At 42.9% G+C, this 24,618-nt stretch overlaps 1 protein-coding gene across 9 annotated transcripts in view; it reads left to right on the top strand.

Annotated features, from left to right (window-relative positions):
- Positions 1-24,618, top strand: part of PPP2R3C (protein phosphatase 2 regulatory subunit B''gamma) — a 46,271-nt gene that overhangs the window by 12,726 nt on the left and 8,927 nt on the right. For 4 of the 9 annotated variants that reach the window (XM_061611648.1, XM_061611647.1, XM_061611649.1 and 1 more), the window contains exons 3-4: positions 797-1,580; positions 2,385-4,339. In XM_061611648.1, the coding sequence (XP_061467632.1) occupies positions 797-1,580; positions 2,385-3,004 (1,404 nt within the window). In that variant the 3' untranslated portion in view covers positions 3,005-4,339. Of the gene's footprint in view, positions 1-796; positions 1,581-2,384; positions 4,340-8,081; positions 8,187-8,536; positions 8,650-15,275; positions 15,374-19,106; positions 19,178-21,438; positions 21,572-23,481; positions 23,538-23,623; positions 23,700-24,618 lie in introns of those variants that run through there. The other 5 variants (XM_061611652.1, XM_061611651.1, XM_061611653.1 and 2 more) reach the window with 4 other exon arrangements.

Raw genomic sequence — 24,618 nt, 5'->3', positions numbered from 1 at the left:
TGGCCAAACTAATCAGGAATAAGAGACAGTTGTCGTCACATTAATAAATGACATTGCCTTATATTGATTCAGACCATTGGTGCATCCAACTAGCAGAAGCATCTACTTAGATTTGTGCTAGCTTTCCAGGGTCTCAGGGAGATCCTTTTCACTCGAGTTGCCAGGGAGTAAACCTTGATCTTCTGCATGCAAAGGATGTGGCTTACCACTGAGCTTCTTCCTCATTCCAAATCACTGGCTCCATAATGGACATAATTCCTACTTGTATTTCAAAGATTGTAGCATTGCTGTGTAAGTGGCTGCACCCCCTTTTTTGTTCAATAGAACACACAGCTGCACATCTGTTCGGATAGACTGGTACACCAGAGGTATCAGCCCTGTGTAGCAGAGACTTGTTTCATGTTATATTTTTGCACAATTTGTCCTGTGGTTTCTTGCCTCATGCTTCTTGGTACATTAAGTGTGGGAAAAGAAGTATATCTCGGGGGGTGGAGACCCTATTATTGTGTTGGGGAAAGACTGAGACATTTGTTGCTCCAGATTCTAAGGTTTTGTAAAACCCTGTCCAAAATGTTTATGTACTAAGAATTATCTTGGGGATTCTGCCTTCTGCTCATTGCATCTAATATGGTGAGTGCTTAGGAGATTCTTCCCCTCTTCTGGTGTCCTTTCTTTTGGAAGTGACTTTACAGCACAGATCTGAGACCTGCCCTTCTGCAGGCACAGGCTTTGGGTGCAGTTCCCTGTCCTGACACTGGACACAGTCTGCAGAGACCACTTTGCCTTTTTTCTCCAGGAACCATTCCCAAATGTTATGGCAGAACAGCAAGGCAAATCCAAACCATCTGGCCGGGCCCCTCGTGGCCCCACCTGGAGTGATGAGGAGACCAGAGTCCTCTTGGGTCACTGGAACACCTTGCTGATCCAGCGCCGAGTTCAGAACATGCCCACCAACAGTGATCTCTACGCTGTCCTAGCCAAGAAGATGGCTGAAGAGGGATTCCTACGCACACGAATCCAATGTAACAACCGGATCCGGGATCTTCATAAAGCATATCGCAAGGCAAAAGACGCTATGGGTAAGGCCGGGGCCATACCAGTTCGCTGTCGCTTCTTCAGGGAGCTGGATGAGATCTGTGGAGGAGAAACAGAAGCTGTCCCCTCATCAATGAGTCAAACTATGAGACTCCAGCCCTCCACTACCATGGTTCAACCAGGGTCTTCCTGGGAACCTATACCAGAAATTTCCTGGACGGTGGAAGATGACTCTGAGACAGAGGCAGTCTTTGATGGAACCCATGATGCCACACAACCCCTCCAGGAGGTGTTAAACATTAAAGTGGAATCTGAGCTTGAAGAAGCTGCTGTCTTTCAGCTGCCCTCAGAACCCATTTCGTCATCTTCCTCCAGCACAGTGGCAATTGCACCTGCCTTGGAGGAGGAGCAACAGTCTGCTTTCCAAGAACCCGGCATCCTAATTCCTGCCCTGTCAGCCGCTGCTCAGGCTCCACAGCTCTTGTGCCCCACTTACCATTCTGAAGAGAGACGAAAAGCAGGAGTCCAGGACAAAACTGCCATAGGTGAGTGGTGCTGATCATTGGTCCCTTTCTCTATGAAGGAGTAAGCACTGCTGTAGTTAAGCTCATATTTTTCTTTGCTTCAGGCTTTGCATGGAAAGGGAGGAGAGTGCGTCATGCCACTGTATTTGGTGATGGCCAGGATTGTCTTTTCAGTTCTCCCTCTCCCCTTTTGCTTGTCTAGTTTCACTTGCATGGTAAAATGTGCTCAGATTGTTGATGTCCTTAAGCTAATGCCTGCTGGCAGTCCCAACGTTTCTCTGGATTGAGCCTCTGTTTCGCTTTCTATAGGAGATTTTATCATAGATTGAAGAAAGCAGTTACAAAATTCACCCACGCACTGGATTTTCAATTCAACTCTTGTTTAAACTATATATCGTGGTAGGATATTTATATTGCTCTCAGTCTGCCATTTTGCTTTGTTTGGGGCCTTTTCTCTCTCTCTCCCTCTTGCAAATAAAAGGACCTATTTTTCTTACCAGAGAGGGGCACCAGTTACAAAGAATGGTACACAGATATTAACTGTAGGCCATTAGCACTTCTTTTTCTGGCCTCTTGTTTCTGACCATAATGACAGTTATTTTGCCAACGTGTGCAAGTCAAAACAGTGACATGATAGCAATAAACTTCCTCTCCTTGAACTCTTACCCTCCTGAATTCTGGCATGTTTACAATAAATGTGTGTTCACACACTCTTATTCCTCTTGATTAATGATGTGCTTCTTCATTTCTATCAGGTATGTTAATCCTATTTGTGTGTGTGTGTGCTTTCCTTCTCTCCCCCATGCTCTGTCCCGGGCAAAACAGGGAGATCAAGACGTGACTCAGAGGCAGTGCTAAGGCCACCAGTGCCAGCCATGGACAGGTTGGCACAGATGAGTGCTAGAAGACGTCGGGCCAGGGAGGAAACCATAGACCGCCTGCTGGAGGAGATAAGGACTGGAAGGGAGGCCATGGATGCAACATTCCGGCTCTTCCTTGAACAGCAGCGATCATTCCAGAACAGCCTCATCTGGGAGATGCGGCTGGCAAGGCAAGAACAACGCCGGGCTGCTGAAGCTGAGCATCGAGCTCGCCAGGAGGAGTGGCAACAGCAGAGGACTCAACATATCCTGGATGCTAACAGAATGGATGCTGAGATAATTCGATTCCGACAAGAGCTCAATCTCCTGAGACATAATTTTATGGACTTTTCAGCAGCAAGATCTTTTCCCACAGCTTCCCAGCTGAGGACAACCTCCCCTGTGCTTGCCCACATGGAGAGTCCTGGCCCTTCTGGATCACACTGGGAAGGCTGTACACCCAGAGCAACCGAGCTGCAGGCACTTCTTCCAGACCCAAGGGTGCTTGGGGTGCCTTCAAGGGGGAGGCGAGGGAGGCCAAGGAAGCGTGGTGGTGTTACCAGAAAGCAGATCCGCAGAGAGTAATGGCAGTCTGACTGAGTTACTGTTTTTGATGAGCTGCCCCTGGAATTGGTGCTGTTCAACCTTCTCTCTACCTCCTTTATTTCTGCACTGACAGTCAACCACTTTGGGTTTCAGCACTGTTCTTTTAAACTTAAAATGCACTTGAATATAATCAGTATTATGCTTCGCATTGCTATTCATCTTCTATGTCTTTATGTAGTAATAGTCGTATGTTCCTCCAATCATTCTGTGATTTTCTTCTTTTTCCCTTCAGTTTTTGTAATAAATTCTTTCCCCCTCAATAAATTTTGTCATGGTTTTCACCTATAAAATCTTACGTGGTTCAGGACTTAATACCTCGAGGACCCCTGTCCAACTTGGGACACTGCGTTCATCATCTGAGACCTTTCTTCATGTGCCCTGTCCAAGGGAGGTGCAGAGGGTGGCCATGCAAGAACAGGCCTTTTCACTGGTGGCTTCCCATTTGTGAAATGTTCTTCCCAGGGAAGCACACCTGGAGCCCTAATTGTCTGTTTTTAGGCACCAGGCAAAAATGTTCTCATTTACCTGTGCTTATGTTCTTTAATTGAGAGGGTAGTTAGATATGTTTGTGGATTTTGTTGAGCTCATCTTTAAAGTGGGGTGGGTTGTGTAACAAAAGGAGGAAAGGAGGGGACTGAGGTTCCCAAAGCAAAACTAATTGGACTCAAAATCCCCCAAATACCACCCCCTCCACCTCCTTGTATCAGTATACTATTACAGTGCATGTGAGGCGTAAAAACCCTACGAGTTGGCAAACATACCACAGAACTCGCTTTCAACGTATAAATATATCAAATTTATTTAACATAAGATAACTCTAAAACAGAAAAACAACAAAGAAAAGCAGAACAGAAAATAACACAGGCTGCAGTGGCTCCAATTATCTAATCCTTTTCCTCTTCTTGCAATTAAATTCTTCTTTCCTGTGTAAAATTGACTGATGCATCTATTGCAAACTTCCCCCATCAAGGGAGAGGAAAGGCACAACCAAACTGCATATTCCCACCCTCCTTTTAAAGGGTCCTTCCACACACACTCAGGCGTCTAGGTTTTTTGCCTCATTAAGGCTCCCATCGCTCCTTGCAAGCACCAAAGATTGGAGTCACAGCTGTTCGTCAGCTGACTAACCAATTTTACCACTAGCAAATGTTGACCTTTTGAGAAAAGGGAGGGGAAGATCAGAACCCCCACCCCCAACAGCTAAAACCACAAGCAAAGGTCAAAAGTAAACTTTTTTTCACAGGTAGGATTTGTTCCTTTTAAATATATTATCAGATAAGCATTTTAGTTTTTGCGTATTGCTGTTTTTATCTGATTTTAGTGTCTTTGCTGTTCTGTTTTATTATGTAAGGTAAAAATGTGACATAATAAAAATACACTATAATGTGGAGTGACATTGTGCATGAATTTGATAGATGTAAATAGATGTTGGGATTGGATATGCACACTTGGCTACAGTGAAGGCACTCTACAATTCATATAACTTTGCCCAGTATTTGAAATGTGCAACATCAAGGACATATTTTTCTTTCTCATAAATCTTCATAAAAATCACCAGTTTTTAAATTGTATAATAGCTTGTAAGATTGATTAAAGCTTGACTCCAAAGACCCAGGGCATGAGCATAAAGCACTTCCTTGAGCACCGTAAGGGTTTTCTGGTTCCTTCCTTCCACAGCAGCCCTTTTTGTCCTTCCCTGCGGGGGGGGGGGCAGAGGAATATACCAGCTAGATTGGTGCAGAGGAGGAGGGGAATGAACCGGGATGTGTGTTGATAAGCCCTTTCCCCCTGCATGTGAGGAAGTACCTTCTGCTCCTTTATACACAGCAATCTTGGGATCCAAGCCACTGATGCAGTGCAGTCCCCAAGTAAAGTTGTTGATAAATTTCAACATTCTACCAGTTCACCCTTTTGAAATGTGGAAAATAGGCACCAACCTTGCATCAAGGCAGTAGTGGACAGGGTGGTGAGGCTGCACCACTCATCTTACCTCCCTGCGGCTGAATCACTGTTGCCTGCTGGGATGGGGAGGGGCCAGGTCAGCATGGAGCTCCAAATTGGTTCTACTAGTGTGTTTGCACTGCACCAACCTCCCCCTCCCTGCTTCAGTTGAAGGGAGGTCAGGTGAATAGTGTGGCCTCACTCTACTGTCTGCTACTGCATAAAAGGGGCACAAGATGGGATAAAAATTGAGAGTTCCTGGATCAGGTGACTTCCATATGGTATTTGCAAGAATGCAGGTAGTGTTTCATGGGATGATAGGCTTTGTGAAATCAGATGCAGGAACTGGAACACCCTAGAACACCCTGTCTTGATCTGACGCTCTCCAGATGTAGTTGGACTCCTGTCAGCCCCAGCTAGCACAGCCAATGCCAGAGAAGGTTTTTAAAGAAAAATAGATGAGATGGTTTTCTAGGTTTTTATTGTTAAATTGCTTCGAGATGATTTACAGGAAATGATGCTTAAGTGGAATTAAATATTGATGGGAGTTGTAGGCCAACAACATCTGGAGAGCACCACTTGAGGAAGGCTGCCCTAGCATTATCTGTTCAGAATTTGTGAAGAAGGCCTCTCCATTGTCTGTAGGACCCAGTTGACTAAAATTAAGGGAAGGACTGTAGCACAGAGATAGAGCAACAGATTTGCATGCAGAAGGTCCCAGGTTCAATTCCCGGCTTCTCCAGATACAGCTGAGAAAGACTCCTTCCTGAAACCCTGAAGAGCCGCTGCTGCTGCCAGCCAATGTAGACAATACTGAGCTAGGTGGACCAATGGTCTGACTCAGCATAAGGCAGCTTCTTTTGTCCCGATGTAACAGAACAGTGTCTGCTCTCACAGGGGCTTCTTCTGGGCAGCATCGGCCTTCTGAGGTATGGGCAATAGAGGACAATGTGGTGGGGCAGAGATGTTTCCCTGACTTCCCGGCGGATGAGTTGCTGCTGCTGCTTACTGAGGGGGAGGGAGGGGCAGGATGGCGAGGAAGACTGGCAGGCATGCCAGAGTGGCTCCGCTGGTGCATTGGCACTGCACTGACCTCGCTGCTGCCTCGTCCCCTCCCAGTAAGCAGCAGTGACTCACCTGTTGGGAGGTCAGGTAAGTGTCTCCGCCTCACCATGCCATCCACTACTGGATGTGGGGTAAATGCTTGACTTTCTCTGGCATAAGTCTTGCACTGGGTGCTCTAATCTTCTTCTGTAATTAAAACCCTCCTGTCCCTAATCATTGACCAAACCAGATCATATGCATAGAGAGTGATTGTGGTACAAGTATGTCATTATCTGAAGCATTTTTCCCCCTTACAGTTACAAATATCGTGAGCATTTTATTTAAAATTCTGTTTTTACCTACTCCTTCCAAGCATCTAGTGATACTTGCAGTCTTCTCCACGTGGAAACCCAAATGCTGTAACAGGAGACTTGTACCTGCCGGATGGTCGGTAAACATTGGAATGAGGGCTGCAAGTGTGTGAGAGAGCCAAGGAGTGCTACTTCTTTTCATGTAACCTGCTCCATGCTGTTGAATACCAGATCTCACCTGTAGCACTTTCCTTTTGTCAAAACCAATGAGGATAAGGGAGGGACAATTGACATCAAGAACTCCTATCATTCTTGACTCTAGCCACTGCCAATAATGCTGGTTATGATGAGCAGGGAATCAGATTTCCCCTGTCAATTTTGATACATCTACCCATCAAAAGAGGAGAAAACAAAGCTACAGGAAAAGTTACCACATGCAGGAATTCCTACAACACAGCTTGTAAATCTGTTTTGCCCTATACTGTGCAAAATAGATTTTGAAAGGGACTGATTCCATTTTGCAGCAGTGGGACCTTCTACTGTTGCCAAGCTTAACTATTGGAAAACTTAAACCACATGAGGCACTCACAGGGTAGAGTTTTGTTTTTTGGGGTTTGAACTCTCTGTTGCTATACCATCATAAAGACAATATAAAATAGCTGGGATAACTGACATACACATCAATCTCCTACGGATCTTTGTTTGTCCATCCTTGCATGTTGATGCAAATTAGACTATAATTAGACTCCAAGCTAGATTACTGCAATGCGCTCTACGTGGGGCTGTCTTTGAAGACAGTTCGGAAACCGCAGCTTGTGCAAAATGCAGCGGCCAGATTGGTAACAGGGACCAGACGGTCCAAACATATAAAACCGATTCTGGCCCACTTGCATTGCCTGCCTGTATGTTTCCAAGCTCGATTCAAGGTGCTGGTTTTAACGTACAAAGCCTTACACGGCTTGGGACCACAATACCTGATGGACTGCCTCTCCCAATGCGAACCCACCCGTACACTACGCTCAACATCCAAGGCCCTGCTCCGGGTGCCTACTCCGAGGGAAGCTCAGAGTCTGGCAACAAGGGAGAGGGCCTTCTCAGTGGTGGCCCCCAAATTATGGAATGATCTCTCTGATGAGGTGCGCCTGGCACCCACACTGTTATCTTTTCAGCACCAGGTCAAGATTTTCCTCTTCTCCCAGGCATTTTAGCATGGGTTTTAAATTGTTTTTTAAAGATGTGTTTTTAAATTTGTATACAGTAGGGCCCCGCTTATACGGCGGGTTCCGTTCTGGACCCCCGCTGTAAAGCGGAAATCGCCGTAAAGCAGGACCCCATTGACTTTAATGGGGCGCGTCACACGAAAATGATGTGAAAATGCCGCAAAAGCGGCTTTAAAAGAGAGGAAAGCCGCCGCATTAGCAGAACGCTGGGAAGCGGGGCCCTACTGTATTTGTTTTTAATGTTTTTAGTTATTGTAAACCGCCCAGAGAGCTTCGGCTATGGGGCGGTATAAATAAAATGTTTTGTGGTCGTAAACCATGTTTGCATGGATTTGTTCTTGTAATTCCCCAGTCTGGGTTCTAGTGAGTAAGGCTCTACCACACTACAGATGACCTTTCTTTCTTTCTTTCTTTCTTTCTTTCTTTCTTTCTTTCTTTCTTTCTTTCTTTCTTTCTTTCTTTCTTTCTTTCTTTCTTTCTTTCTTTCTTTCTTTCTTTCTTTCTTTCTTTCTTTCTTTCTTTCTTTCTTTCTTTCTTTAGCTGCCAGCGGAAGATGAAATTTTATTACAGAAATTAAGAGAAGAATCTAGAGCAGTCTTTCTGCAGAGAAAAAGTAGAGAGCTATTAGATAATGAAGAACTGCAGGTAAGAAAAAATGAAACTGTGTTTCTTAATCTTAAATAAATAACTCTCAAGCATTTTATTATTGTTATTTGTATTATTGCCTGTCCTTCAGCAGGTCCCAGGGTGGGTAACAAGAGTCTAAAATTCAGTATTAAAAGCAATTAAAACAAATTATATTCACAGGAATCGTGTGGGTCCTGAAAACATACACCTCAAGTGCCAAAGGCCAGGGTAAAGAAGTGCGTCTGTAGCATTCATTGAAAACTGTACAGTGAAGGTGTCAGGTGCACCTCTTGAGGAGGGAATCCCACAATGTGGGGTTGCCATGTGTGATATTTCCCTAAACAATTGTAACCCCTCTCCCTTTTAAGAATTTGTGGTTTCTGCTGGACAAACATCAGACACTACCCATGATGGGAGATGAAGCGTTGATCAACTATGAAAGCTTCCTGAAAGTTGGTGAGAAAGCTGGATCCAAGTGCAAGTAAGGCACCTTTGTTTTAAGGGCTTACACTAGTCACCTCTTATTTACCGCTTTAGATTGTCTGGGTCAATGCTCAGGTTGCAGGTTATTATGCCTTGATTTTTATCTCTGCGTGTGCTTGTTTACATTTTGAAACAGCTCTATAGAAGAGCTGTTGGAGCAAATAGGAAGCTGCCTTATGCAGCAGCTCTCCCGGATTTCAGACTGGGTTCCCAGCCTCAGCTGGTGGTGCCCGGTATTGAACCTGATACCTCCTGCATACCAGCAGATGCTCTGCCACTGAGCTATGGCCTTTCTAGTTCAGCACGGAATGGACTCAGAGTTTAGCAACTGTAAAGGGCTTGTTTCCTCCTCCCCATGGCAGCCCCCTGAAAATGCTTCACTGAGGATCAGGGGACCTGCTAAATGGCATGAGCTGTCGCACAGGGGGCTGTGGGGAAATGGGGGGATCCCTGAAAAATTGGGCGATGTCGACTTCCACAAGCAGATCTGTCATGGTGGAGCATTTGTGAGGGCTGCTAGGGTGAGGAAGTGGTGGGGAAGTCAGTTTCCACGAGCCCCATTACAGACACAACTCTTGATCCAAATGTTTATTTAAAACTATCACAGCACTGAGTATTTCATTTTAGTGTTACAATACATCAATGACAACAACATTTCCGGTAGCCTTACTGACTATAGGTATGAGCTAAGTCTATGGAAAATTCTCCTTTCTAGCTATATAAAGTGGGGGTCTGGTTCCTTCCTCTACCCTCCAAATCCCCTTGAAGGGATTCATGTTGTTTTAATGAATACAGAAAAGATTAATGCAAAATATGGGGGGGATAGGATTCCCTAAATCTATAAGCAATAACTACATCCCATTCTCATCAGAGATAAAACAAAGTATCTGTTAGTTAATAAGAATAATAGCATTCCTGCATGAATATACCCATGGTATTTTATTCCAGAATGTGACAAACTTCTCTCAAAATGCTCTAAAAAAGACCTGTTTTATTTGATCTCTTCTTTTTAAAAATGCTGATATTTAAGACATAACATATGTTGTTGTTGTTTAAGTGCCAGTCATAGAATCATAGAATCATAGAACGAGTTGGAAGGGGCCTTGTAGGCCATCGAGTCCAACCCCCTGCTCACAGCAGGAAATCCACAGCTAGAGCATCTCCCGCAGATAGCTGTCCAGCCTCTGCTTGAAGACATCCAGCGAAGGGGATCCCACCACCTCCCTAGGCAGTCGGTTCCATTGCCGAACTGCCCTTACTGTCAAGAAGTTCCTTCTAATGTCCAATCTGAATCTATGCTCCTGCAACTTAAAACCATTAGACCTAGTCCTACCCTCTGGGGCAGCAGTGAACAAATCTGTACCCTCCTCTATGTGACAGCCCTTCAGGTACTTAAAGAGTGCAATCATGTCACCCATCAGCCTTCTCTTCACCAGACTGAACATGCCAAGTTCCTTCAACCTTTCCTCATAAGACTTGTTCTCCATACTGGCTATCATCCTCGTCGCCCTCTTCTGAACCCGCTCTAACTTGTCTATATCTTCCTTAAAATGAGGCGCCCAGAACTGAACGCAGTATTCCAGATGAGGCCTGACTAATGCAGAATATAGTGGGACTATTACTTCCCTCAACCTGGAAACTATAGCTCTGTTTATGCAGCCCAAAACCGCGTTTGCCTTTTTTGCCGCAGCATCACACTGCTGGGTCATGTTCAACTTGCGATCCACTACAATTCCAAGGTCCTTCTCACACGCACTACTGCTAAGCCGGGTATTTCCCATCCTGTACCCATGCATTTTGTTTTTGTGGCCTAAATGCAGAATCCTGCATTTGTCTTTATTGAATGTCATTTTATTAATTTCAGCCCAATTTTCTAGTCTATCCAGGTCCCTTTGGATTTTATTCCTGTCTTCCATTGTGTTAGCTATCCCTCCCAGTTTCATATCATCTGCAAACTTCATAAGGCTCCCTCCACTCCATCATCTAAGTCATTGATAAAAATGTTGAAGAGTATCGGCCCCAGGACAGAACCCTGTGGCACTCCAGTCGAGACCTCCTTCCAGTCTGAAGCAGAGCCACCGATGACCACTCTTTGAGTACGGTTTTCCAACCAGTTGTGAATCCACCTGACAGTATTTCCATGTAGTCCGCATTTGACTAGTTTACTAATCAAAAGGTCGTGGGGGACTTTGTCAAATGCCTTGCTGAAATCTAGATAGATGACATCTACAGCATTTCCACCATCTACTAAGCTAGTGACCCGATCAAAAAAAGAGATGAGATTAGTTTGACAGGATTTTTTCTTGACAAACCCATGCTGGCTCCTTCTAATCACAGCATTGTCATCTAGATAGGTGCCAATGGACTCTTTTATTATCCGTTCTAATATCTTTCCCAGTATTGAAGTCAGACTGACCGGCCTGTAATTCCCCGGATCTTCTTTTTTACCCTTTTTAAAGAGCGGGATGACGTTGCCCGTCTCCAATCCTCCGGCACCTCTCCCGTTCTCCAGGATTTCTCAAAGATGATGGCAAGAGGTTCCGAGAGTACATCCGCAAGTTCCTTCAATACTCTGGGATGCAGTTCATCAGGCCCTGGAGATTTGAACTCATTTAGGTTAACTAGGTATTTCCTGACTATCTCCTTATCAATCTTGAACTGCAATCCCGACCCCTTACTGAGATTGCTACCGATGCAAGGTTGCACACTGTTCCCTTTTTGGGAGAAAACAGAGGCAAAATAGGCATTGAGCAGTTCTGCTTTTTCCTCGTTATCTGTCAACATTTTGCCATCCTCATTGAGCAGCAGTCCCACCGTTTCCTTGGTCTTTCTCTTGGTTCGAACATATCTGAAAAACCCCTTTTTGTTGTTCCTCGCTTCCCTCGCCAGCCTCAGCTCATTCTGGGTTTTAGCTTTCCTTACGCTATTCCTGCAAGCCCGAGCCGCTCGTTGGTACTCTTCCTTGGTGATGCGTCCTTCCTTCCATTCTTTATACATGCTCTTTTTTACTTTTACCTCCTCCACCAGTCTTCTGTGTAGCCACATTGGCTTTTTCCGATGTCTTCCATTTTTCTTCCTCTTTGGAATTGTTAGCGATTGCGCTTTTTGTAATACGTTCTTCATGAACTCCCACGCTTCTTGGGCTCCTTTTTTCTTTAGTCTATCTAGCCACGGGATCCTACCCATCATTTCCCTGAGCTTGCTAAAATCGGCTTTCCTGAAATCCAAGGTCCATGTTTGACTATATTCTTCTTTGGCTTTCCCCAGAATCCCGAATTCCAGCATTACGTGGTCACTTTCCCCCAAGGTACCGACCGCTTTAATTCCCGTGACCAATTCGTCCGTGTTAGTTAAGATCAGGTCCAGGATTGCCGATCCCCTTGTTCCTTCTTCTACTTTTTGAAAGAGGAAATTATCAGCAAGGCCCATCAGGAATTTGTTGGGGGCTTTGTGCTTCGCAGAGTTTATCTTCCAGCAGATATCCGGGTAGTTGAAGTCCCCTATCACTACTACTTCTTTCCTCCTTGAGATTTTAGAGATTTGTTTGAGAAAGGCCTCGTCTACCACCTCTTCTTGGCCAGGGGGTCTGTAGTAGACACCTACTACCATGTCGGTTTTATTTGTTTCTCCATTTACTTTTACCCAAATGGTCTCTACCGGACCCCTTTGTTCGCTCTCTTGGATTTCCATAGAGGTGTATTTGTCTTTGATGTATAAAGCTACTCCCCCTCCTTTTCTGTTGCTTCTATTCTTTCTGTAGAGTTTATATCCTTGAATGGCTATATTCCAATCATGGGAGTCATCCCACCAAGTTTCTGTTATCCCTATGATGTCATATTTGCCTTGATGCACTAAGACTTCAAGCTCCCCTTGCTTGTTTCCCAAGCTCCGCGCGTTGGTATATAGACACCAGAAGTCTCTTTTGTCCTGATTGGATTCCTCCGTCAATATACCGTGAGCTTTGCCATGCATCCCTTTCTCTCTCCCAGTGTCTGCTGTACCCTTCAAATCATTGTGTTTACAACCCGCTGTCTTTGGATCGGTAGTTAAGCTATCATCTCCATCCCCCAGAGGCTTTAGTTTAAAGCTCTCTTGATGAGTTTTGCCATACTTCTGCCAAAGAGATTCTTCCCAGTCCTCGTGAGGTGCAGCCCATCTCTTGCCAACAGTCCCCCCTCCAAGAAGCTTAGACCATGGTCCCAGAATCCAAACCTCTCCCGTCGACACCATCTGCGTAACCAGTCATTGACCTGCAGTATCTTCCTTTCCCTTTGTAGTCCTCTATCCTTCACGGGAAGAATTGACGAGAAGACCACCTGCGCCCCCAAATCCTTGACCTTCCTACCCAGAGCCTCATAGTCTGAGGTGATCTGTTCCAAGGTGTTTCTGGCCGTATCGTTTGTGCCCACATGGATGAGGAGAAAGGGGTACCTATCTTGTTTCCCAATGAGCCTCGGCAGGTTATCAGCGACGTCCCAGATGCGTGCCCCAGGGAGACAACAGACTTCCCGATTCATATTGTCCGGCTGGCATACCGGTGCCTCTACCCCCCTGAGCAATGAGTCTCCAACCACCAGCACCCTCCTCTTTTTGCCGCGAGCGGTGGTTGCATCAGCTTCTTTCTTCTGGGGTGTGGAGTCTTCCATTGCACTCAGTGTCTCTTGATGCAGGTGAGTTTGTTGAGGCTCTTTAGGGGTGCTGTCTGCCGAGAGACGCTGAAAGCGATTTGTTAGTTGCAGCAGTTCTGAATCCCTCCTGTTTTTCCTTGCCCTTACAGTGACAGTCCTCCATGGGGATTTGTTGCTGTTGCAGTCCTGTTCTTCCTTGTCACTTTCTTCCTGCACTTTGTGTCGCTCCCTTAATTCCTCTTGTGTTCTATCAAGGAAGTCCTCATCTTCTCTGATAAGTCGCAGGGTGTCTATGCGTTGCTGCAGCCCCCTAACCTTTTCTTCTAGGAGCGCCACCAATCTGCACTTGCTGATCGTCCATCATTTGGAACTATTCCTGTTTTTTGCAGTCGGCATTTTCATCCCAGTTAAAAGATTAGTCACAAGATTTTATCCTCCCTTATATTATTGTTTAATTGATTTAGGCTGCAATCCAATACATGTCTGCATAGAAGTGAGCTCCATTGGGTTCAATGGGACTTACTTCCAGGTAAGTGTGCATTGGACTGCAGCCTAAGTAATGCTGGTTGTGATGTCTTATAATACTGCCAAGAATTTTCTGACGTTGATAATAAATTTATCCAGAAATGTTGTACAAGTTTGCAGTACCACAAAGTGTGTAAAATAAATAAATAAATCTGCATGAGATCCATTGCATCTCCAACAAATAGTTTGAATTAGTTATTATATATAACTTGTGTGGTATCATGAATAACCAGAATTCTCATAGTCTCACAACGTCCCCTTCTTTTCTGGGGTTTTCTGATGAGCTTGGACCAATTGCTCCTTGCTAGTCAATACAGCATGAAAGGGCATTCTCCTGGGGCCAACAGGTAGCTGGTTGAATTTAAAAACCAGATCTTGTTCTGATTAAAAAGTCCTCCCCCTTACCCCCCCTTCTCTCTCATACCCACATCGGCCACATGGCCTGCAGAGCAGTTCATCTATGGAGAGCAGTGGTTGAAGAGAGCAGGATGGTAGCCACTGAGGACTAGTAGACCTGATAGCAGCAATCTATGGGCCAGACCTGGGGTTCAGTTACTGACCAATGCAAGAGACCCTTTAATACTTGGGGGAAATGATACCTCTAGAATGAGCTAAACGTTTCTACTCCTCTGAAGGTTCATTTTCTACCTGATGGTAAAATTCATGTAGTTCTGCAAGAATATAATGTTGGCTATTGGAAGGAAGTTCTAATAATTTTTTTTAAAAACCATTTGAGCAGCTGCAAGGTGGTAGTGGGGAAAATACCATTATGGGCAGCAAAATAAAACATTTTGTTGTGACCTCGCATCTCCTAACTGTTGTTTTTTACAGTAGGGCAGGAGAATGCTTTTATATGTGTGGCACAAGCATCCTGATAGTGCGAAGAATATAGTATGACAGCAGTCCTTGGCATAATCTTAAATTGAGGGAAGGGCTCAAGCCGGTAAAAATATCAAGTGGATGAAGTGACACAGGTGCTGGAGAGGATACGTTTTCTTGGGACACTCCTTGCAGAGCTTATCAACTACTTTCTTCAAAATATGAGCATTCAGTCCCTGATCTGAAATAAATTTTGACAGTGGTTTTCAAGGCTTCCCTGTAAGGCTCTGCATAGTGTAGCAATGGTAATTGCAAACCCAGCTCTGAGATGTTACTGATGGTCTTGGTTAATGATTCCTATTTAGCTCAGACAGGGAAACTGGTATTGAATTATGTTGACTAGATTGTTCAAGAGCTGCTGTTCAGTGTAGGTGGAACCTGTGAGATTCTTAAGTGGGGTTGGATCCCAGAAGTTTCCATAATGTGTCCTTTCTTGCTCAGTTAAGTTACTCCCCTTTCAAAAAACAAAACAAAGCCCCCCCACACACACACATTCCCACAATATAACAATCAGGAAAATGTTTAAATCATGAAACTGACTGCAGCTATGGGTCTGCAGAGCTTCAAAATTGTTGTGTTTTATGTTTCACAGGCAGTTCTTCACAGCTAAAGTCTTTGCTAAGTTACTTCACAATGATCCCTATGGAAGGATATCTATCATGCAGTTTTTCAATTATGTGATGAGAAAAGGTGGGTTTGTTTTTACCCATGATAACAAAACCTGTAATAATGCATTGACAGTAATTCTAGAGCCCATATAAAGAGAGGAGGGTTGCAAACTAATAGCTGAACTGTGGAACAAGGACTCTAGCGAGGATAAACATCCTGGATTTTATTTTCCTAAAAATGCAAACTTCTTTCTGTCATAGGTGAAGGCAAAAAATGAAAGTGTGAGAAGGCAATTCCTTTTTGAACTTGGAAATCAGAAGGAATTCTACATGGAAATCCCTCTTGTGCCTTTATTTATTTATTTATGTACAATACTTAATTTTCTTCATTTGAAATCAAAAGCGTACAAGTAAAAAAAAAATAAGAAAATTACAAAACCAAACAGCAGCCAATTGGCCACGACAGTAAAAAAAAAATAATAAATATAATAATTTGGTACAAATCGTCAGCAAATGCCTGAGAAAATAAATGTGATTTTAGCAAGTGCCAAAACATCAGTGTTGGTGCCTGCCATAACCCAGATGGGAGGTGATTGCATAGAGAGGGGGCCACAACTAAAAAAGTCCTCCCTCAGTCCTCACAAGACTCCAGGTTGTGGGCAGCATAGCCAGGAGGGCCTCGTCAGACTATCTGAGTGACTGGAATATGGAAGATGGGGCTGGAACCCAGAATTGTGGAAATCCTTCTTACCAAATTGTGTGAGAAAATAACATTTATTTTGGCCATTGCCAATAAATCACAACTGTAGAGACACCTCTGGTGCTTACTGTCACTTTGGACAAGTTGTCAAGCAGATCAGAAGGAGCAGGAAACCTCTTGGATGCTGCTTTTGACCTGAGCTATTTGCTTCTTGTACTCAGTTAGGAACTGATGCTATGGAGGCCAAACACTCTGCAAAAAAGTTGCTGTTTTGCAGACTCTGGTCTGAAGTTATCTTTTGCAAAGTAACAGGATGCCTCTACTCCCTCTTGTCCAGCTGTATTCATCCTCCCCCCTGCCACCTTCACATAGAGATGGATGAGGGCTAGGCAACAGTCTGGCATAATGGATGGTGCCCATGAGCTACCAGCTGGCTGTCTCTGACCTAGAACATTACTGCAATTGAACATCACTTCTTTTAAAAATACAGCATTGAGAGCATGGATTCTAATTGTGATCCCATCCCCAGAGGTCACACTCATACTGTGGTTTGGAGAAGGTAATCCCTTTTTAAAAGTTTGTTCCCCTAAAGATTTTTTTTTTTTTTATCATTAATTTTTATTCAAATTTTCAAAGACAAAAAACAAAACAAAACAAAAATAATTAAACAATAAAATAAAATGTTGACTTCCGATTTGTCGCAGATCAGTTATAAGTCTACAATATATAACAATCCTGTCTCCTAAATTATATTATAAAATCACTTTCCTCCAGTAGTTATCTTAATTAATCATCAAATCTCATAAACATTACTTTATTCTTTCCACAAAAAGTCAAAGAGAGGTTTCAGTTCCTTGAGAGATATATCTTTCAATTTTTCTCCAAATAAACATGTCGATTAATCCATCTCGTTCAAATCTGTTAGGTCCAATAATTTCAATAGCCATTCTTCCATTATCAATGTTAATTCCATCTTCAATAATCCTGTTAAGTCCAATAATTTCAGTAGCCATTCTTCCATTATCAATAATCCTGTTAAGTCCAGTAATTTCAGTAGCCATTCTTCCATTATCAGTATCCCATAATAATCTTGTTGTCATAGCCATAGTCCAAATAAACATATAGATTGATCCATCTCATCAAACCTGTTAGATCCAATAATTTCAATAGCCATTCTTCCATTATCAATATTAATTCCATCTTCCATCTTCAATAGTCCTGTTCAGTCCAGTAATTTCAGTATCCATTCTTCCATTATCAGTATCCCATATTAATCTTGCTGTCATAGCCATAGTCATATAATAAGAGTCTGATGGGAATTTCCTTTATCACAAATATTTCCTTGCCATCAATTCTGAATATGTTACTGAAATATTGTTGTAAAGTCATATCTCTGTTCTTCTTTTTTACAAAATGCACTGGCTTATCTCTTAAGAATTTTTCCATTGTCACATATCTGTAGTTAATTCCATAGATTTTTTCTATGTCAAGCTCCATCACATCATTCCAGTCCAAAAAATTATCCAAGCCATTGATAACTTTATCTCTAATATCTTCATTAATTTCTTCAGAGACAACGTTGAATTCCAAACAGTAAACTTTGTTTCTAATATCCATAAACTCCAGATCTTTTTCCAATTCCACATTTGTTCCAATCTCCAGGGTTTGTATCTTCCCTTTAATTTTTCTTTTCTCATCTCTAATCTCATCAATCCCCTCTCTCACAAGATCCCCTATTTCTTTAAGCTCCTGCGTCATTTTGCCAAATTCAATTTTCATCTCCTGTCTACCCTGTCTCAGGGTTTGTTTCGTTATCTCAATCTCATCCATTATTTTCTGAAACACAATTTCTTCCATGGTCTCAGCCACTTTCCTGATTGCCATTCTTAAAACCACAAAAACAAAAATTATTTCAGCCACAATTGGGTTAATATTTCAGGCTTGATGACATCACAGTGTAGACAGTACAGCCTGCCTTATCTCTTATATGTTCAGGAATACAAAACAGATTTAGTTCCCAGCTTCAAAACAGTTAGTGGCGTCGTGAACAAGTAGATTCGTCAAAATGAAATAGTCCAAAAAGAAAATAGTCCCAGACATATAATACTCCAAAGTTCATAAATCAAATTTATTTTTTTCCCCTCCTCGAAATAGAAATCCCTCTTCCGTTTGTATCTTTAGAATGCACTTCCAGGCCAGCTTTTTGCAATAAAAACAAAGATAGGCTTTTTCATTTTCTTTCCTCCTTAATTTCGTGAATAAAAGAGAAGAGTTATAACTCACCCAGAAATTCTTTATAGCTGATTCATTGACAAATCTCTTTTTGCTGCAACCATTTAAACCAAGTGAAAAAAAAAATAGAAAGAAGGATGCTTGCCTGTTAAAGTCCGTTTTTCTTTGAAGAAAAGATAAACGTGTCGCTTAATCAGTTAGAGCTTGTTGGAAGTCCGTCCAGCATTGCTGGCTGAACCTTCTCTCATAAATTAATGAAATCCAGTCCTCCCAACAAAAACAGGCTTTTGTGGTTAATCTCTATGTTTCTCCCTGCCCGGGAGAAAATCTTTACCAGTCAAAAAGAACGTTCTGACTGATTTTAAAACTGAAAAAGCTTCTTCTGAGACGAGAGCTCGTCTCAAAAAGCAGGCACAAGCCAAGTCACCCTTCCCGGAAGTCCCCTAAAGATTATTTTGACTCTTTCTGATCCTCTCTCTCCTTACTGCACTCTTTCCCCCCAATTAGGATAGGTAGTGCGGTTTTAAATAAGCTATTGCCATTTTTTCTTATTAGCTGGGAATACAGATTTGTATAATCTGTGTAATGCATCCAATTTGTTGCGGTAAAGACCTGGATAATTTAGCTTCACAGTTCTTAGAATTTGTTTTGCTAAAGGGCCGCATTATCTTCCTTCACAGAATTCTACTTAGAATTTTAATAATACAGGCCCTTATACTTTATTATTATTCAGGGCTTCCATGAGTTGGAAAGTTTATAAATAGCAATGTATTTGTAATATACTTTTTCTGTTTTGAATGTGTTGCCACCCCTTATTTCACTTTGCCAAGAGCTTTATATGCCTCAGAACAGATTCTGTCATATTTCTGTATCTGTTTTACAGTGTGGCTATACCAAACAAGAATAGGACTCAGTTTGTATGATGTGGCTGGGCAAGGTTACCTCAGGGAATCAGTAAGTGATGCATGTTGCATGTTATTAATTGAAATGCTTTTTAGTGTCTTGAATTGCCTTCATTTGAGAGAGCCAGGTACCTCATGTAGGAATCGGGTGTTTACATCTAGTGGTGTACTGGGATGTTTTAGTTAAGCGAAAGGGGCGGTGATCCGACCACTCCTGAAAAAGCCCGCCCTGGACCCACTGGTTTGTGACAACTTCCGACCAGTCACAAATAACCCCTTTTTTGGGAAGGTGGTTGAGAGGGTTGTGGCGCAGCAATTGCAAGTACTCCTGGATGAAACAGATTATCTTGACCCATCCCAGTCTGGGTTAAGACCTGGTTATGGGACTGAATTGGCCTTGGTCGCCCTGATGGATGACCTTTATCGGGAGAAGGACAGGGAGAGTGCAACCCTGTTATTCTTACTTGCTCTCTCAGCGGCTTTTGATACCATTGACCATGGTATCCTTCTGGCTGACTTGGTGAGATGGGTATTGGAGGAACTGTTTTACAGTGGTTCCAATCCTATCTCCAAGGTCGTTTTCAGAAAATAACATTGGGTGATTGTCTTTTGCCCCCCTGGCAGTTGTGCTGTGGGGTGCTGCAGGGTACCATCTTGTCCCCCATGCTGTTTAACATCTATATGAAGCCCTTGGGAGCAGTCATCAGGAGATTTGAGGTGAGGTGTCAGCAGTACGCTGATGTTACCCAGCTCTGTTTCTCTGTAACATCTGAATTGGGAGAGGCCATGCAAGCCCTTGACCACTGCTTCAACTGGGTGATGGGCTGAATCAGGGCCAATAAACTGAGTCAGAATCCTAGCAAAACGGAGGCACTGTGGGTTGGTGGTTACCGAGTTCGGATAATTGGTCAGTTGCCTGTGCCTGCTTTGGATGGGATTGTACTCCCACTGAAAGAGCAAGTTCATCGTCTGTGGGTGCTCCTGGATCCATCTTTGTCGTTAGAGCCCTGGTGACCTCAGTGGCTAGGAGTGCCTTTTACCAGCTTCAGCTGGTAAGACAACTGCGGCCGTTTCTGGACGGGGATAGCCTGACCACTGTTGTCCATGTACTGGTAACCTTCAGACTGGATTACTGTTATGTGCTCTATGTGGGGCTGCCATTGAGGTTGGTCTGGAAGTTGCAGCTGGTGCAAAATGCGGCGGCGAGACTTCTCACTGGGACAGGGTATTGCCAACATGTCACCCGCTGCTGAAAGAATTGCACTGGCTGCCCATTTGCTACAGGGCCCAGTTCAAGGTTCTAGTTTTGGTGTACAAAGCCCTATACAACTTGGGACTGGGATACCTGAAAGACCGTCTTACTCCATATATACCCAATCGATCTCTGTGCTCTGCAGGTGAGGTCCTCCTGCAGATACCATCTTATCAGGAGCTCTGTTCTGCACAACATAGGAAACGGACCTTTAGTGTAACGGCACCTACCCTGTGGAATTCCTTCCCCTCAAATATTAGGCAGGCGCCATCTCTGTTATCTTTTCGGCACCTACTGAAGACTTTCCTCTTTCAACAAGCCATTTAAGTTTGAGAGCTATCCCAGTCTGCGTCTGTGTTGGAACTCCTTTTTAATATGTTCTTATACTTTCTTTTTTAAAATGTTTTTAATCTTAAAAGATGCTTTGATAGCTTTTTTTAAGTAAAGTTTTTGAAGATGTTTTGTTTTAATGTGTTTTAAAGTTTGTTTTTATGATGTCTTCATGTTTTTAGTGCTTCTGTTTGCCGCCCTGGGCTCCTGGGAGGAAGGGCGGGATATAAATCAAAGAATAGTAATAGTAATAATAATAATAATAAATACTTTATTACTATTATTATTATTATTATTAAGATTCCATTTTAGTTGTTTCTTAGAGAGAGTACAATAGTGTGTGTCTGCGTATGCTGTTTGCATATTAAGTACCTGATGTTCAGTTCCAGGAAATTGCAATTCAAGGGTTATCTTAACCTCTCTGTACTAGGTAGGATAACACTATTTGACAAGCTTTGGCAACTTATCTGCATCTTGTATTGTATTATACTTGTTGCAGTGAAGCCTCTCAACAGTGAGCACGTGCATCAGGAAGGAAGGGATATGTGACACATGCTAGAGCGTGGGGTCATTAGGAGTGTTCACTATTGCTTGCATGTGGCATCCTTAACCCCACCTGTGGGAGAGCAGTTAGAGATCCCATTGTAAAGTACAGGATAAATGAACAACTGCAGCTGTAGTCATGATTACACCTATAGCTTAATCAGACATATTCCTGCTTAATTTTCCAGGATTTAGAAAATTATATTCTGGAACTCATCCCCACATTACCACAGTTGGATGGTTTAGAAAAATCCTTTTACTCCTTCTATGTCTGCACTGCAGTCAGGAAATTCTTCTTCTTTTTAGATCCTCTCAGAACAGGTAAGTTCAAATTGCTTGGGGTTTGTCTTTTTTCCCGGTCTTGGTAATTACAGTTCTGCAACCTGAGTTACGCAGATATTGGCCAAGTTTGGATATAATGCTAAACTGTGGTTAACAATGGAAGCAGAAGTTTCTAATCCTTTTGCAGTTGCATTGGAGGAGAAGGAAGGGTGGGCAGACAAGCCTGAGGCTCCTTCATGACATCCAAATGCAGCCATTGTCATCCGTAGAGTGATAGGGCTTTGACAAGCATAGCATTCCAACTGCAGGATTAAGCCCATAAGAGATATTAATCATCTGCATGCTTGTGCTCAGACATATACTTTGTAACGATAGGCTAATATGTTGAGTAGATCACTCCAGTCAGTTTAACAAAATCGTTTTGCATCATTTATGGGGACTATAATTACCACAGCAACAGTTTATCATGTGCTGATGCAGAATAATCTCACCAGAGGTGTAAGGCTTAAGATGCTGCCTTTGCAGCATCTTTTGGCCTTTGATATTGCAGATCACAAAGTGTTGGTAATGTGGGAAATAGTTGCACATCATGGCTCCAGAGAAATTAACAACTTGGAGATGCATGCTGGACTCCCATCTGCGCAAGTTTTGTCCATCCACTGCAACAGTGGCAGTGGCTCTGCTCAAACAATGGGCCATGCATATAGAGCCTCCTCTGTTGATGAAGCCCTTTTGCACATCAGAACTCCCATGCAGATTTTTATTGGCCCAGGCTTGGGTATTATGCTGCCATAAGCAGCAATTTATAGCAAGTAGTGGCATAAACTAATTCTTTCTATAACATGCAAGACCATTCTCTCCCTTTTGAGATCCACCTGCTGACTGTTGGCATAACTGAAATACGTGAGATCTAGATTGTACTTGCTGCATCACCAAAGAATGAGGCTGTGTTCATTCATTTCCACTGGTTATGGCACCAATTGTCCACATTGTCACCCACAGCTGAAAGAATTGAACTGGCTGTCCATTAGCAACCGGGCTAAGTTCAAGGTTCTGGTTTTGGTGTGCAAAGCCCCGTATAGCTTTGGATCAGGATACCTGAAAGATCATCTTACCGTTTATATACCCAGTCGATCACTGTGCTCTGCAGGTGAGGGCCTCCTGCAGATACCATCTTATCAGGAGGTCTGTTCCACACAACATAGGAAGGGGACCTTTGGTGTAGTGGCACCTGCCCTTTGGAATCCCCTCCCTTAAACATTAGACAGGCGCCATCTCTGTTATCTTTTCGGTGCCTGCTGAAGATCCTCTTTCAACAAGCGTTTTAAATATAGACCTTACCCAGTCTGCATCTGTGTTGAAATGGCTTTTTAAGGTGTTTTAAAACTTTTTTAAAAAAGATGTTTTTAAAGATGTTTTGTTTTAATATATTTTAAAGTCTGCTTTTGTGATGTTTTAGAATGTTTTTAGTGTTGTTGTTTGCTGCCCTGGTCTCCTACTAGGAGGAAGGGCGGGATATAAATTTAATAAATAAAATAATAAATAAAAATTTTAAAACCACAGGTTTCCCCTAGACTTTGTCCTTCCCCACAGTAAATAATGGAATTGTTCTGAAGTAGAGTAGACAGTATTTTCCCCCCTGTGGAAATCCAGAGGTGAGCAGAGTGGCTCCTCCTCGCTGCCTTCAAGGTATTATATTGCAGGAAAACTGGGGAGGGCTCTGCCTGTATGAATTGTCAATGTCTAAGGTTTTATTTATTTACAAAATTGATTTAAAAATAATGTTTGTTTTGCTGTCTCCAATTTTGACTGATTTAAAGGTTTCCAAACATTTACCCTTTTTGCTTCCATTCAAGCCATTTTGGTACATAGTGAAACCATCCTTGATATCCCAGTCATTAATGAATATGTGGTTGGGGGGGATTAACTTGTTTCTTTTTTTTCCTCAGGGAAGATAAAAATACAGGATATTTTAGCCTGCAGCTTCCTAGATGACCTATTAGAGGTAGATATTTTTCTATATATATATATAGGCTGTTGTATTTCCGCTTTACACTTTCTCAATGCTAACTCAATATTTCTGTAATTCAGTTACGGGACGAAGAACTTTCTAAAGAAAGTCAAGAAACCAATTGGTTTTCTGCTCCTTCTGCACTGAGGGTTTATGGTAAGTACAGTAATTTGTATTGTATTGCTTCATCTCACAAACCACAATTTTCTATAGGTGTTTTTTGCTTTTGCTATGGCTACATCTTGAGAGACGAGGGCTCAAATTCCCACATAGCCATGAAGCTCACTGGGTGACCTTGGGCCAGTCACTGCCTTCTCAGCCTCATGAAAACCCTATTCATAGGGTCGCCGTAAGTCAGAATCAACTTGAAGGCGGTACATTTACATTTTACCACTTATACGATACAAATAGTGGCCTTTTTACCTTATCAGTTTGGAATTACAGCTTCGTGTCTCAACACTGTAGCTTTTATCAAGAACGTAATCTGCCTTTTTCCCCTAAGAACACATCACGAGGATGTAACCGGTCCCTGGTGAGACAGGGAACCTCTGTGTTGATGTTATGTTAGGGTTGATTTCTATGCTGCCTGTGGCCAAAAAGGCCCTCAAGGCGGCTCACAAAAAAGAAACACAAATAAAAATAAATACAAATAAGAAGAGAACAGTACAGTTCACAAAAAATGTAAGACAAGAAAATATTAACATTTAAAAAAAGGAACAATAACAGCTCAAAACCAAATACATTCATCTTCCTGGTAAGGGGCCATCACCAGAAAGATGTCAGAAAGAGCAGGGTAAGGGTAAGGCAGCTTGCCCCTTGAGTGTCCCAGCACAATCTCACTGCGGTTGATTGAGATCCGGTTTCCTGAGGAACTCCTTGTGCAACATGAGCACACTTGTATAGATTATGGGATTGTCCACAATCATCCTGGTATCTTTTATTAGCTATCTAGAGCAAATAAGCATTTAGTACAGATTTATTCCTTCTCATCTACATCAGGGATAAGCAACACAAAGGCAATGGACCCCATCTGGTCCTTTGTGGATACATTGTTCTGTGCTGCCACCATGTGGTG

This window comes from Rhineura floridana, chromosome 2 (assembly GCF_030035675.1).
Source record: "Rhineura floridana isolate rRhiFlo1 chromosome 2, rRhiFlo1.hap2, whole genome shotgun sequence".
Taxonomy (NCBI): domain Eukaryota; kingdom Metazoa; phylum Chordata; class Lepidosauria; order Squamata; family Rhineuridae; genus Rhineura; species Rhineura floridana.
This window is presented reverse-complemented; position numbering and strand designations above follow the sequence as displayed.